The sequence below is a fragment of the Symphalangus syndactylus genome, chromosome 13 (genome assembly GCF_028878055.3).
Source record: "Symphalangus syndactylus isolate Jambi chromosome 13, NHGRI_mSymSyn1-v2.1_pri, whole genome shotgun sequence".
Classification (NCBI taxonomy): domain Eukaryota; kingdom Metazoa; phylum Chordata; class Mammalia; order Primates; family Hylobatidae; genus Symphalangus; species Symphalangus syndactylus.
Genome location: NC_072435.2, coordinates 37,443,540 through 37,456,759, shown reverse-complemented (window position 1 = coordinate 37,456,759; position 13,220 = coordinate 37,443,540). Strand labels below are relative to the sequence as shown.

Genomic DNA, 13,220 nt, shown 5'->3' with positions numbered 1-13,220 from the left:
TGTCAGTGACAAATGCTGTAGGAACAAGAAGACAGGGAAGGGGGATGGGAGGGTGGGGGCTGCTTGAGATGCGGGAGGTGGGTCAGGAAGGCCTGGATGAGCAGGTGCCTTTGAGCAAAAACCTCAAGGAGATGAGGGAGGGATCGAGGCCTCTTTGTGGGGGAGAAGAGTGGGAAGGGTTTGTGCAAAGGCCCTGAGGCAGGAACAGAGAGCTGGAGGGGGACAGTAAGAGTAGAATGTACAGGGTCTTGTGGGCTGTGCAAGGGACTTTTGACTTTTGACCCCAGGCGAGGTGGGAGCCATGGGGAGTTCTCAGCAGAGGAGGGATGAGACCTGGCTGCTGGGGCATAATGGCTGGGCAATTTTTATGTTCTATCATTATCTTTGTCTATAAATTGGCTTTCTGTCTTAGACCTTTGGCATCTTTGAGGCTGCAAACATTATTGCTGTCTGTTTCTTTTTCCTTTTTTTTTTTTTTTGAGGCAGAGTCTGGCTCTTCACCCAAGCTGGAGTGCAGTGGCACAATCTCGGCTCACTGCAACCTTCGCCTCCCTGGTTCAAGCGATTCTTGTGCCTCAGCCTCTTGAGTAGCTGGGATTACAGGTGCCCGCCACCATGCCCAGCTAATTTTTGTATTTTTAGTAAAGAGGGGGTTTCACCATGTTGGCCAGGCTGGTCATGAACTCCTGACCTCAGGCGATCCGCCCACCTCCCAAAGTGCTGGGATTACAGGTGTGAGCCACTGCACCCAGGGCTTTTTTTTTTTTTTTTCCTTTTCTTTTTTTGAGACAGGGTCTTGTTCTGTCACCCAGCCTGGAGTGCAGTGGTGATACCTTGGCTCACTGCAGTCTCAATCTCCCAGGCTCAAGTGATCCTCCTGCCTCAGCCTCCCAAGTAGCTGGGACTACAGGTGTATGCTGCAACACTTGGCTAACTTTTTAACCTTTTGTAGAAACGGGATCTCACTATCTTGCCCAGGCTGGCCTCAAACTCTTGGGCTCAAGTGATCCTGCTGCCTCGGCCTCCCAAATGCTGGGATTACAGGCGTGAGCCATTGCGCCCAGCCTACTGTCTGTTTCTTTGCATTTTGGTCTGTATGTCCTTGGGTCCTGGTTTTTACTCAAGTGAGAAAGAGGGGTTTTGGATACTGTAGAGCTCAGGGTAAGAGTAGAGAATGATCCTGGGGCCCTAGTGAACTGTGAGGGAGTGGCCCAGGGCTGCCAGAGCAATTTCGCTCTTGGGCACCCAGGTGTCTACATACTCAGAGCTGGTCCTATATTCATCTGTTCATCCATTCAGTCATTTATTCCACAAATACCAGATTAACCTGAATATTAGACAATCTTCCAGATTTCTAATGAACAGATTCTTTTAAAAAAGGTTTGGGGAGGGCAACTTAAAATACAAAATTTTAAGAATGTAGACAACATGGACAAATATTGCTGTATGCAATGTAATTTGTTCTTTTTTTTTTTGAGACGGAGTCTCGCTCTGTCGCCTAGGCTGGAGTGCAGTGGCACAATCTCGGCTCACTGCAAGCTCAGCCTCCTGGGTTCACGCCATTCTCCTGCCTCAGCCGCTCCGAGTAGCTGGGACTACAGGCGCCCGCCACCACGCCCGGCTAATTTTTTGTATTTTTAGTAGAGACGGGGTTTCACCATGGTCTCGATCTCCTGACCTCGTGATCCGCCCGCCTCGGCCTCCCAAAGTGCTGGGATTACAAGCATGAGCCACCGCGCCCAGCCTAATTTGTTCTTTTTTTAACTTGTACAAATTTTAATTTTACAAGTAAGGTATGGAATAATGAGAGTGATCAACATTTATTAGCACTTACTGAGTGCTGGTCCCCATCTGGGATATCGCTTGTTTAATCCTAACCAAGGCCCATTGGCTCAGGTGTGACTATTCAAACTAGGTTTAAAGTGGTTGTCACTCTTGGCCGGGCATGGTGGCTCACACCTGTAATCCCAGGACTTTGTGAGGCTGAGGCGCGTGAATCACCTGAGGTTAGGAGTTCGACACCAGCCTGAACAACATGGTGAAACCCTGTGTCTACTAAAAATACAAAAATTAGCCAGGAGTGGTGGCACACGTCTGTAATCCCAGCTACTCCAGAGGCTGAGGTAGGAGGATCACTTGAACCCAGGAGGTGGCGGTTGCAATGAGCAGAGATCGTGCCACTGCACTCCAGCCTTGGTGACAGAGTAAGACTCTGTCTCAAAAAAAAAAAAAAAAAAAAAAAGAAAGGCCGTGCGCGGCGGCTCACACCTGTGATCCCAGACTTTGGAAGGCCGAGACAGGCAGATCACCTGAGGTCAGGAGTTCGAGACCAGCCTGGCCAACATGGTGAAACTCTGTCTCTACTAAAAATACAAAAAATTAGCTTTTTGTAACTTTACAAATTTACAAAAGTGTGGTGACGCACGCCTGTAATCCCAGCTACTTGGGAGGCTTAGGCAGGAGAATTGCTTGAACCTGGGAGGTGGAGGTTGCAGTGAGCAAGATCCCGCCACTGCACTCCAGCCTGAGAGACAGAGAGCGAGACTCCATCTCAAAAAAAAAAAAAAAAAAAGAAAAATAATGATTCATTGGAGGGGTGAGAAGAAAATGAGGTATTTATTGACAAATTTCAAAATCTCAAAGTTACCACTGAAATTTCAGGGAAACATCTCTCTCTCTCTCTCTCTCTCTCTCCCACCCATCCCTGAATGTATCAGCAAACACAAGCACATACATATATTGTTATTTTTTACCATTTAAAAAACTGTAACATATAACATTCATACCAAAAACTACAAATTTTGGGCCAGGTATGGTGGCTCACACCTGTAATCCTACCACTTTGGGAGGCCAGGAGTTCAAGACCAGCCTGGGCAAAATAGCGAGACCCTGTCTCTACAAAAAAAAAAATTACCCAGGTGTGATGGTGGCTCATACCTGTAGTCCCAGCTCCTGGGGAGGCTGAGATGAGAGGATTGCTGGAGCTCAGGAGGTTGAGGCTGCAGTGAGCCGTGATTGCGCCACTGCACTCCAGCCTGAGTGACAGAGTGAGACCCTGTCTCGAAAGAAAGAAAAAGAAAGTAGGCTGGGTGTGGTGGCTCATGCCTATAATCCGAGCACTTTGGGAGGATGAGGCAGGCAGATCACCTGAGGTCAGGAGTTCGGGTCTGTAGATGGTGAAACCCCATCTCTACTAAAAATATAAAAATTAGCCGGGCATGGTGGCGAGTGCCTGTAATCCCAATTACTGGGGAAGCTGAGGCAGGAGAATCACTTGAACCCAGAACATGGAGGTTGCAGTGAGCCGAGATCACACCACTGCACTCCAGCCTGGGTGACAGAGACTCCGTCTCAAGAAAAAAAAAAAAGAGAGAAAGAAAAGTGCAAAGTTTAAAGAATAGTTATAGGCCAGGCGCGTTGGCTCATGCTTGTAATCCCAGCACTTTCGGAGGCTGAGGTGGGCGGATCACCTGAGGTCAGGAGTTCGAGGCCAGGTTGGCCAGCATGGTGAAACCCCACCTCCGCTAAAAATACAAAAATTAGCTGGGCATGGTGGTGGGTGCCTGTAATCCCAGCTACTCGGGAGGCTGAGGCAAGAGAATCGCTTGAACCCGGGCCGTGGACGTTGCAGTGAGCTGAGATTTCACCACTGCACTCTAGCCTGGATGACAGAGACTCCATCTCAAGGAAGAAAAAAAAAGAGAGAGAAAGAAAAGTGCGAAGTTTAAAGAATAATTATAAAGCAAAGGGCAAGGAAATGGCCACTTGGTCAATTTCCCATGGGGACCATCTCCACCTTCCTGGCTCCCTCCCACATGCCAGCAGCCCTGCCTGATCTGGCCTGTTTTAGGTTGTCATATAAACTGAATCAGGAGATGTTGCGTCCGTGTGCCCAACTTTGTTCACTCAGCATCATGTCAGGAAGGCTCAGCTGGGCCATTGCCTGCAATCCTTTTTCATTGCTGGGTAGTATTCCCTGGCCTCATGCATTTATTTCCCTCTTTGGTCAGTGAACATGTGAGTTTCACTTTGGAGCTGTCATGATCAGAGGTGTCAACATTCTTGGCCATGTGTTTCCTTCTAAGTAATCTACACCTTGGAGTAGAATTGCTGGATTGGCATATTTTCAACCTTGCTTAATAATCACAGATGGTTTTGTGTGTGTGTGTGTGTGTACGTTTGTGTTTATTAGAAATGGGGTCTCGCTATGTTGCCCAAGCTGGTCTTGAACTCCTGGCCTCATGTGATCCTCCCACCTCAGCCTCCCAAAATGCTGGGAATATAGGCATGAGCCACAACACCTGGCTTATAGATGGATTTTTTTTTTTTTTTTTTGAGACAGCGTTTCATTCTGTTGCCTAGGCTGGAGTACAGTGGCGCAATCTCGGCTCACTGCAACCTCCACCTCCCGGCTTCAGGTGATTCTCTTGCCTCAGCCTCCCGAGTAACTGAGATTACCGGCATGTGCCACCATGCCTGGCTAATTTTTGTATTTTTAGTAGAGACGGGGTTTCACCATGTTGGCCAGGCTGGTGTCAAACACCTGACCTCAGATGATCTGCCCGCCTCGGCCTCCCAAAGTGCTGGGATTACAGGCATAAACCACAGTGCCCAGCATTTTTTTTTTTTTTTTAAGAGACAGTGTCTCCATAGCCCAGGCTGGAGTGCACTGGTGCCATCACTGCAGCCTCAAACTCCTGGGCTCAAGCGATCCTCCCACCTTGGCCTCACAAAGCACAGGGATTACAGGTGTGAGCCACCATGCCTGACTCTCATGGTTGTCATCTACATCTCACCTTGGTGTAAAAACAGGGTCAGAGGCCAGGCACAGTGGCTCACACATATAATCCCAGCACTTTGGGAGGCTGAGGCAGGAAGATCACGGGAGGTCAGGAGTTTGAGACCAGCCTAGGCAACATAGTGAGACCCCATTTCTACAAAAATAATAATAATAATAACTAGCCAAGCATGGTGGTGTGCACTGGTTGTCCCAGCTACTCGGGAGGCTGAGGCAGGAGGATTGCTTGAACCCAGGGGCTTGAGGCTGCAGTTAGCCATGATTGCACCACTGCATTCAAGCCTGGGCGACAGTAAGACCTGTCTCAAAAAAACACACACACACACAAAAAAACAAAAATAGGCCGGGCTCAGTTGCTCACACCTGTAATCCCAGGACTTTGGGAGGCTGAGGTGGGTGCATCACCGGAGGTCAGAGGTCAGGAGTTCGAGACCATCCTGGCCAAGATGATGAAACCCCATCTCTACTAAAAATACAAAAAATTAGCCGGGCATGGTGGTGGGCACCTGTAATCCCAGCTACTTAGGAGGCTGAGGCAGGAGAATCGCCTGAACCCTGGAGGTGGAGGTTGCAGTGAGCTGAGATTATGCCACTGCGCTCTAGCCTGGGCAACAAGAGCGAAACTCTGTCTCAAAAAAATAAATAAAAATTTTTTAAAAAATGAAAACAAAAAACCAGGGTCAGAAATCCCAGCTGCCTAGGATTTTCTTTGAAGACAACATGGTGGCAGCAAGCCCTAATTGAGCACTTACTGTGTGCAAAGCCTTACACTCAGAACAGCTCAAGAAGGTGGTCAGTGGCCTGAGCCCCGAGGCTGAGAGACTGATGGTCACTCATCCACGCTTGACGGCTCTTTGTGCAGAGTCCTGTGATGCAGTCAGCTGGCTCTGTGGCCGTGGTGTTGCAGACCCGGAGTTTTCCCACTGCAGGGGCCTCTCTCCAAGGCCAAGGGGAAAATGAAGCTGGAGGCCCAGCCGTCCCTCCTCCCCTCTGCCTTCTCTGGAGCAGCAGCTGCAGAACAGCTGGGACCAGGGCACAGCTTTGTCCCCTGTCCCAGCATCTTTTGTAAATTATCCCCCAGCCCCTGTGTGCCCAGGGTTCTGGAGGCAGCAGCCTGACTTTGGGAATTTGAAGACAAAAGCCCTAATTTTTCACATCCTTTGAATTCCCCACAAGCGCCTTTCTCAACCCCCGTAGTCAGTAGAAGCAAGACTCCAAGATTGTTAAGAGCAAAAATGGGGCCGGGCGCAGTGGTTCACACCTGTAATCCCAGCACTTTGGGAGGCCAAGGCGGGCGGATCACATGAGTTCAAGAGTTCGAGACCATCCTGGCTAACACAGTGAAACCCCGTCTCTACTAAAAATACAAAAAATTAGCTGGGCGTAGTGGTGGGCGCCTGTAGTCCCAGCTACTCAGGAGGCTGAGGCAGGAGAATGGCATGAACCTGGGAGGCGGAGCTTGCAGTGAGCCGAGATTGCGCCACTGCACTCCAGCCTGGGCAACAGAGCGAGACTCTGTCTCAAAAAAAAAAAAAAAAAAATTACAATTACACGGGGAATTGGGAAGCAGAAGGGAGTAAGGCCTGAAAACCCAGGCAATCAGCTTCTCTATTTTAAGAGGGACTGAGGCCCAGAGAGGGTATCCTACCTGCCCAAAGCCACACAGCCAGAAGACCTGGGGCTTCCCCTCACTCAGCAGATTTGGGCAAGTTGTAGAAGAAGACTGGAAGGGACTCACTCATTCTATTAAAAAAAAGTACAAGGCGGGCAGATCGCTTGAGCTCAGGAGTTCCAGACCAGCCTGGGAAACATATCAAGACCCTGTCCCTACTGAAAATAGAAAGATTAACCAGGCGTGGTGGTGCACACCTGTAATCACAGCTACTTGGGAGGCTGAGGCTGAGGTGGGAGGAGGATCACTTGAGCCTGGGAGGCAAAGGTTGCAGTGAGCCGATATCATGCCACTGCATTCCAGCCTGGGCAACAGAGCAACCCTGTCTGTCTCAAAAAAAAAAAGAAAAAAGAAAAGTAGGTCGGGAGCGGTGGCTCATGCCTGTAATCCCAGCACTTTGGGAGGCTGAGGCAGGTGTATCACCTAAGGTCAGGAGTTTGAGACCAGCCTGGCCAACATTGTGAAACCCCGTCTCTGCTAAAAATACGAAAAATTAGCTAGGCGTGATGGTGCATGCCTGTAATCCCAGCACTTTGGGAGGCTGAGGCAGGTGTATCACCTAAGGTCAGGAGTTTGAGACCAGCCTGGCCAACATTGTGAAACCCCGTCTCTGCTAAAAATACGAAAAATTAGCCGGGCGTGATGGTGCATGCCTGTAATCCCAGCTACTCAGGAGGCGGAGGCAGGAGAATCACTTGAACCCGGGAAGCAGATGTTGCAGTGAGCCGGGATCGCAGCCATTGCACTCCAGCCTGGGCAACAAGAGCGAAACTCCATCTCAAAAAAAAAAGGAGTGTGTGCCTAGTATGTGCAAGGCCCTCTTTGGGGGACGCACAGCCCTAGCTCCTGCCTTCACAGAGACCCCAGGGAGCAGGAGTCTCCACACTCAAAGCATGGAGCCCGAACTCAGGTCTTTTGCACCTGCTGTGCCCCCTGCTGGGCACCCTCTACCCTCAGGTAATTGCATGGCTCTCTTGTCCCCTTCTGAGCTCAGCCAGAGGAATTGGAGGGCTGAGCCATCCCTGTGGCTCTTCTCCACATTCCTGCAGAGTCCCCTCTACTGCGAGTCTTGCCCCTTTACCCCCATCCTCCCTGATTTTTTTTTTTTTTTTTTTTGAGACAAAGTCTTGCTCTGTTGCTCAGGTTGGGGTGCAATGGCGCGATCTCGACTCACTGCAACCTGCGCCTCCCGGGTTCAAGCGATTTGCCTGCCTCAGCCTCTCGAGTAGCTGGGACTACAGGCATCTGGCTAATTTTTGTGCTTTTAGTAGAGTTGGGGTTTCCCCTTGTTGGCCAGGCCCTTCTTGAACTTCTGACCTCAGGTGATCCACCTGCCTCAGCCTCTCAAAGTGCTGGGATTATAGGTGTGAGCCACCACGCCCGGCCATCCTCCCAGATTTTGAAGGCCTGCTCAGATCCAGGTGGCCCAGGAAGGCCCCAGGGCCCACCTTGGTTGCATAGGGTTACTTAAAAGGCCTCCCAGCTCTGGGCCCCGCAGGCCAGGTTGACCTCTGACACAATGGCCTCATCTCAGGATCTCTGTGACTTCAGGCCAGGCGCCAGGCTCTGCTCTGTCCAGCAGCTCTGTGAAGTCAGGGCATCAGCTACATATGGGTAAACTGAGGCTCAGAGGCGGAAATGACTTATCCAAGGCCCCAAAGCAAGGATGGGAAGGGATGTATGTTCTGGATGAGGTCCAGGGGCAGGGCTGGGTGTGTCGGGGAACAGCAGGATGGACAGAGGTCCCCCAGATGAGGGAGCAGAGGCCAGGGACCCGTGGGCCTCCCTCCAGACCTGGAAGGCCACAGGCCCAGCTGGGAGGGGAAGGAGAGTCCGTGATGGCTTGAGACCCCACTGGTGGCAGCATTCTCATCTCCTGATCTGTGCTTGATGGGGAAGGGGTTGGCGGAACCGGGGAGCTATGGGCCCTTAAAGCCTCAGCACTCCTGGTTCTCTTGGCCCTCGGCCTATTTATTTCCTTCCACAATCTGGATTTTCCTCATAGAAAGAATCTGTCCGCTCCGCTGCCTGAGTTTTCCCGTCCCCAATGGCCCCCTCCCTGTCTTTCCAGGACGGTGGCCGCAGAGGTGCGGAAGCAGGTGTCCCGGGAACGCAGTGGCTCCCCCCACTCCAGCAGACGCTGCAGCAGCTCCCTGGGGGTAAGTGTTTGGGGGGTCCGCCCCCAGCCCCCTGCTCTCTCTCAGACAGAGGTAGGGGCTTCTTTGGCCTAGGTTCTATCTCACCCCCTCCCTCCTGTGGCCTATCCTGTGGGAAAACCGAGAGGGACCCAGCAGTGTCAGGGGCGGGAGTCCCTGTCCTGGTCCTAGTACTCTCACCAATTCCTGTGGCCACTCTCCCTGCAGCTGCTTGTCACCCTGTGGGTGGTCGGGGGAGTGGCTCCCTCCTGACGTCCCCCACCTCCAGCCGCCTGGACCACCTAGATGGGCATGGAGGAGGGGGAAGTTGGGGAGGGGAGTGACTTTCGCCTGAGAGGGGTGGGGCCATGTTGCCCACAGGGTTGGGGGCGCTTTAGGAATTGTCTCTCGCCTGACCTCTGTCAACATTTCTTTCCTTCTACTGTTAGTTTCTGCCCTTCCAGACGTGGGGTGTGATTTCCTTCCTGGAGCCCCTGGAGGGAGGGGCAGGGCAGGGAAAGCTGAGGTGGGGGTGGAGAGTCTGAGGTCATCGTCCTCCATGGTTCCTCCGTAGCTCCAACACCCTCCATGGCTCCCACCACCCTCCTATTTGAGTTTGAAGCTGGCACGCACCCACCCCTGCCTCGTGCCCCCACTCTCAGCCTCCTAGGCAGTGCGATCACAGCCACTTTGCTCCATTCCAGGTCCCACTGACTGAAGTTGTCGAGCCCCTGGACTTTGAGGATGTACTTCTGAGCTGGCCACCAGATGCTGAGCCCGGGCCCCTCAGGGACCTGGTAGAATTCCCAGCTGATGACTTGGAGCTGCTTCTGCAGCCCCGGGAATGCCGGACCACGGAGCCCGGGATCCCCAAGGATGAGTGGGTTCAGCCCCACGCCCTCTCTGCCTGTGATTCCACTCTGTCTCTGCCATCCCCATCAACAGCCCGAGTTCAGCTCCTGGCTCAGCCGTGACCTTGGACAAGCCATGCTTTTTCTCTGAGCCTCCGTCTCCCCTTGTCTGGAATAGGCAGGGCAGTGCTAACCTTACAGGCTAGCAGAAGGATTCACAGAGGCCCTGCCTCTGTTTACCCTGATCTTCTTTTGCTGCAGAAAACTGGATGCCCAGGTGAGGGCTGCGGTGGAGATGTATATCGAGGACTGGGTCATCGTCCACAGAAGGTGAGTCTGATTTGGGGGCAGCTCAGGGGGTTCGGAACCCAAAAGGACTGAGCTGATGTTTGCAGCCGGTCCTACTGTGTATCTGCCCCTTGTCCCTGCAAGAGCAGGCAAACTTGTCTGGTGGAGCACAAGGACGGTGGCTTTGAAGGTGCCATGTAGGTGTGTCAGAACACACTGGGGACCCCCTGGGGGCCCTCAGCCCCCCCCTACCTGCCCAACCCCGTTTCCTGCTAGGTATCAGTACCTGAGTGCAGCATACAGCCCCGTCACCACGGAGACACAGCGGGAGCGACAGAAGGGCCTCCCCCGCCAGGTCTTTGAGCAGGATGCTTCTGGAGACGAGAGGTCCGGCCCTGAGGACTCGGTGAGGAAGCCCCTGGCTGGGGTCACTGAAGGGGTATGTGTGGAGGCTCTGGCCTCAGCTTTTGGTCGCATGTGACAGCCTTGAGCTCAAAAGGAATTGCATCAGTCCCCGTGAGTAAAAAGTTAGAGGTCATAATTATAAACATTTATTGAGTGCTTAGGGTGTACTGAAGGCTTTATATGTGTCCTCTGCTTTCATCCTAGGAGTCAGGGCAGCCATTACACCCAGGTAAGGAAACTGAGGCACAGCAAGGTTCTTAGAGGCCGTGAGCCTGTATTTTGTCAATCAACATTTACTGAGCACCTACTGTATACCAACTGTAATTATTCCAAAGATTATTGTTGTTTTCATTATTATTATTATTTTCATTAATTAATTATTTTGAGATGGAGTCTCACTCTGTCGCCCAGGCTGGAGTACAGTGGCGCAATCTCAGCTCACAGCAACATCCACCTCCCAGATTCAAGCGATCCTCCCACCTCAGCCTCCCGGGTAGCTGGGATTACAGGCATGCGCCACCATGCCGGCTAATTTTGTTATTATTTTTAGATGTAGATAGGGAAACTGAGTCCCTTAGAGTTGGGGGTCAGAGACCCAGTGTCACAGAGCTGAGCTGGGATTTGATCCTGCAGGAAGATCAGGAAGAACTCTCTCCTTCCCTGGCAACAGTGAACAAAGTCCCAGGGAAGGCTTTCGTTGGCCCAGCCCAGGCCCTTGGAGCCAGTCCCTAGGGTGGGTAGATGTGTTTTGATTGGCCAGATAAGGATCACCTAAAGCCCCAAATGTGGGATAAGGAGTAGCCTCCCCCAGCAATGGTAAAAGTTGGGAGGCTCTCCAGACAGAAGTTTCTGGAAAGAGGGTAGGCAAAACCCCCAGGTGACCCTTAGAGTGATGACCCTCACCCCCGACCCTCAATTTCCCCATCTCTAGAATGAGTATGAGGACACTCTCACCAGAGTGAGGTGAGGGTGTATACAGCTGGCACTCAGTGCTTGTGCATTCTCCACTGGCAGAATGACTCCCGGCGTGGCTCGGGCTCCCCAGAAGACACCCCTCGAAGCAGTGGTGCCTCTAGCATCTTCGACCTGAGGAACCTGGCAGCTGACTCATTGCTGCCCTCTCTGCTACAGCGGGCGGCCCCAGAAGATGTGGACCGGCGCAATGAAACCCTTCGACGGCAGCACCGGCCCCCGGCCCTGTTCACCCTCTACCCAGCACCTGACGAGGTGGGTGCCCCTTCCCAGATATCAGCCAGCCAGCATTTACTGGGTGCCTATTGTATGTTTCATGTTTATTCAATAGCTTCCATAGATGGACATCTACTATATACACCTGTATTAATCCAATCAGCATTTATTGGGCACCTACTGTATATCCTATGTTTATTCAATAGCTTCTATATGTGGACACCTACTATATACCCCTATATTTATCCAACCAGCATTTATTGTGTGCCTATTGTATACCTATGCTTATTCAATAGCTTCTAGGCCAGGCATGGTGTCTCATGCCTGTAATCCCAGCACTTTGGGAGGCTGAGGTGGGCAGATCACTTGAGGCCAGGAGTTCAAGACCAGCCAACATGGCGAAACCCCATCTCTACTAAAAATACAAAAGTTAGCCAGGCATGGTGGCAGGTGCCTGTAATCCCAGCTACTCAGGAGGCTGAGGCATGAGAATCGCCAGAACCCGGGAGGCGAAGGCTGCAGTGAGCCGAAATCACCGTCACTGCACTCCAGCCTGGGCAACAGAGCAAAACTCTATCTCAAAAAGAAAAAAAGTAGCTTCTGGCTGGGCGTGGTGGCTCACACCTGTAATCCCAGCACTTTGGGAGGCTGAGGCGGGTGGATCACCTGAAGTCAGGAGTTCGAGACCAGCCTGACCAACATGGTGAAACCCCATGTCTACTAAAAGTACAAAAATTAACCAGGCATGGTAGTGAGTGCCTGTAATCCCAGCTACTCTGGAGGCTGAGACAGGAGAATCACTTGAACCTAGGAGGCAGAGGTTGCAGTGAGCCAAGATCGCACCACTGCATTCCAAACAGAGCGAGACTCTGTCTCAAAAAAAAAAAAAGATAGTTTCTGTATATGGACACCTACTATATACCTTTATAGTTAGCTAACCAGCATTTATTGGGTACCTACTCTATCCCCTATGTTTATTCAATAGCTTTTATATATGGACACCTACTATATACTCCTATATTTATCCAACCATCAACACCATAGGAAAGGTAAAAAAAATATATAAAATAAATTTTTTTTTTTTTGAGACAAGTCTCATTCTGTCGCCCAGGCTGGAGTGCAGTGGCGCCATCTCAGCTCACTGCAACCTCCACCTCCCAGGTTCAAGCGATTCTTCTGCCTCAGCCTCCTGAGTAGCTGGGACTACAGGCATGTGCCACCATGCCTGGCTAATTTTTGTATTTTTAGTAGAGATAGGGTTTCACCATGTTGGCCAGGCTGGTCTCAAACTCCTGACCTTGTGATCTGCCCGCCTCAGCCTCCCAGAGTGCTGGGATTACAGGCGTGAGCCTGTGCCCAGCCAGAAAATAAATTTTAAAAAGTTATTTATCCAACAAGCATGTATTGGGTACCAACTGTATATCCCTATATTTATTCAATACATGAATGCCTATTGTATAGTTCTCTATTTAATCAACCAATATTTATTGAACACCTACCACATATGTCTATTTTTATCCAATCAACATTTATTTGGTACCTAGTGTATACTCCTGTGTTTGTATTTGGCCGTTTATTGAGGGCTTACTATATACACCCATATTTATTCCATCAGTACTTACTGGGTGCCTTATTGGGGGTATATCCCTGTATCCCCAATCAGCATTTATTGAATGCTTTCTGTATATGCTTATGTTCATCCAACCAATTTTTAGTAGGTACCTATTGTAAACCTCTAATTCGACTAACATGTTTGGGTACCCACTGTATTGTTGGCATTGGGGATATAGCCATGAATAGAGAGACCCAGTCCCTGCCTTCAGAGTTCACCAGTGGAGGAAAGACCTCTCTACTAGGAACTTATAACCCAGACAGAGTAGTGC

At 51.0% G+C, this 13,220-nt stretch overlaps 1 protein-coding gene across 2 annotated transcripts in view; it reads left to right on the top strand.

Annotated features, from left to right (window-relative positions):
- DOCK6 (dedicator of cytokinesis 6) overlaps nt 1-13,220 on the top strand; it is a 64,923-nt gene that overhangs the window by 1,123 nt on the left and 50,580 nt on the right. For both annotated transcript variants that reach the window (XM_055236632.2, XM_055236631.2), the window contains exons 2-6: nt 8,542-8,629; nt 9,310-9,485; nt 9,718-9,786; nt 10,021-10,150; nt 11,164-11,376. In XM_055236632.2, the coding sequence (XP_055092607.1) occupies nt 8,542-8,629; nt 9,310-9,485; nt 9,718-9,786; nt 10,021-10,150; nt 11,164-11,376 (676 nt within the window). The remainder of the gene's footprint in view (nt 1-8,541; nt 8,630-9,309; nt 9,486-9,717; nt 9,787-10,020; nt 10,151-11,163; nt 11,377-13,220) is intronic.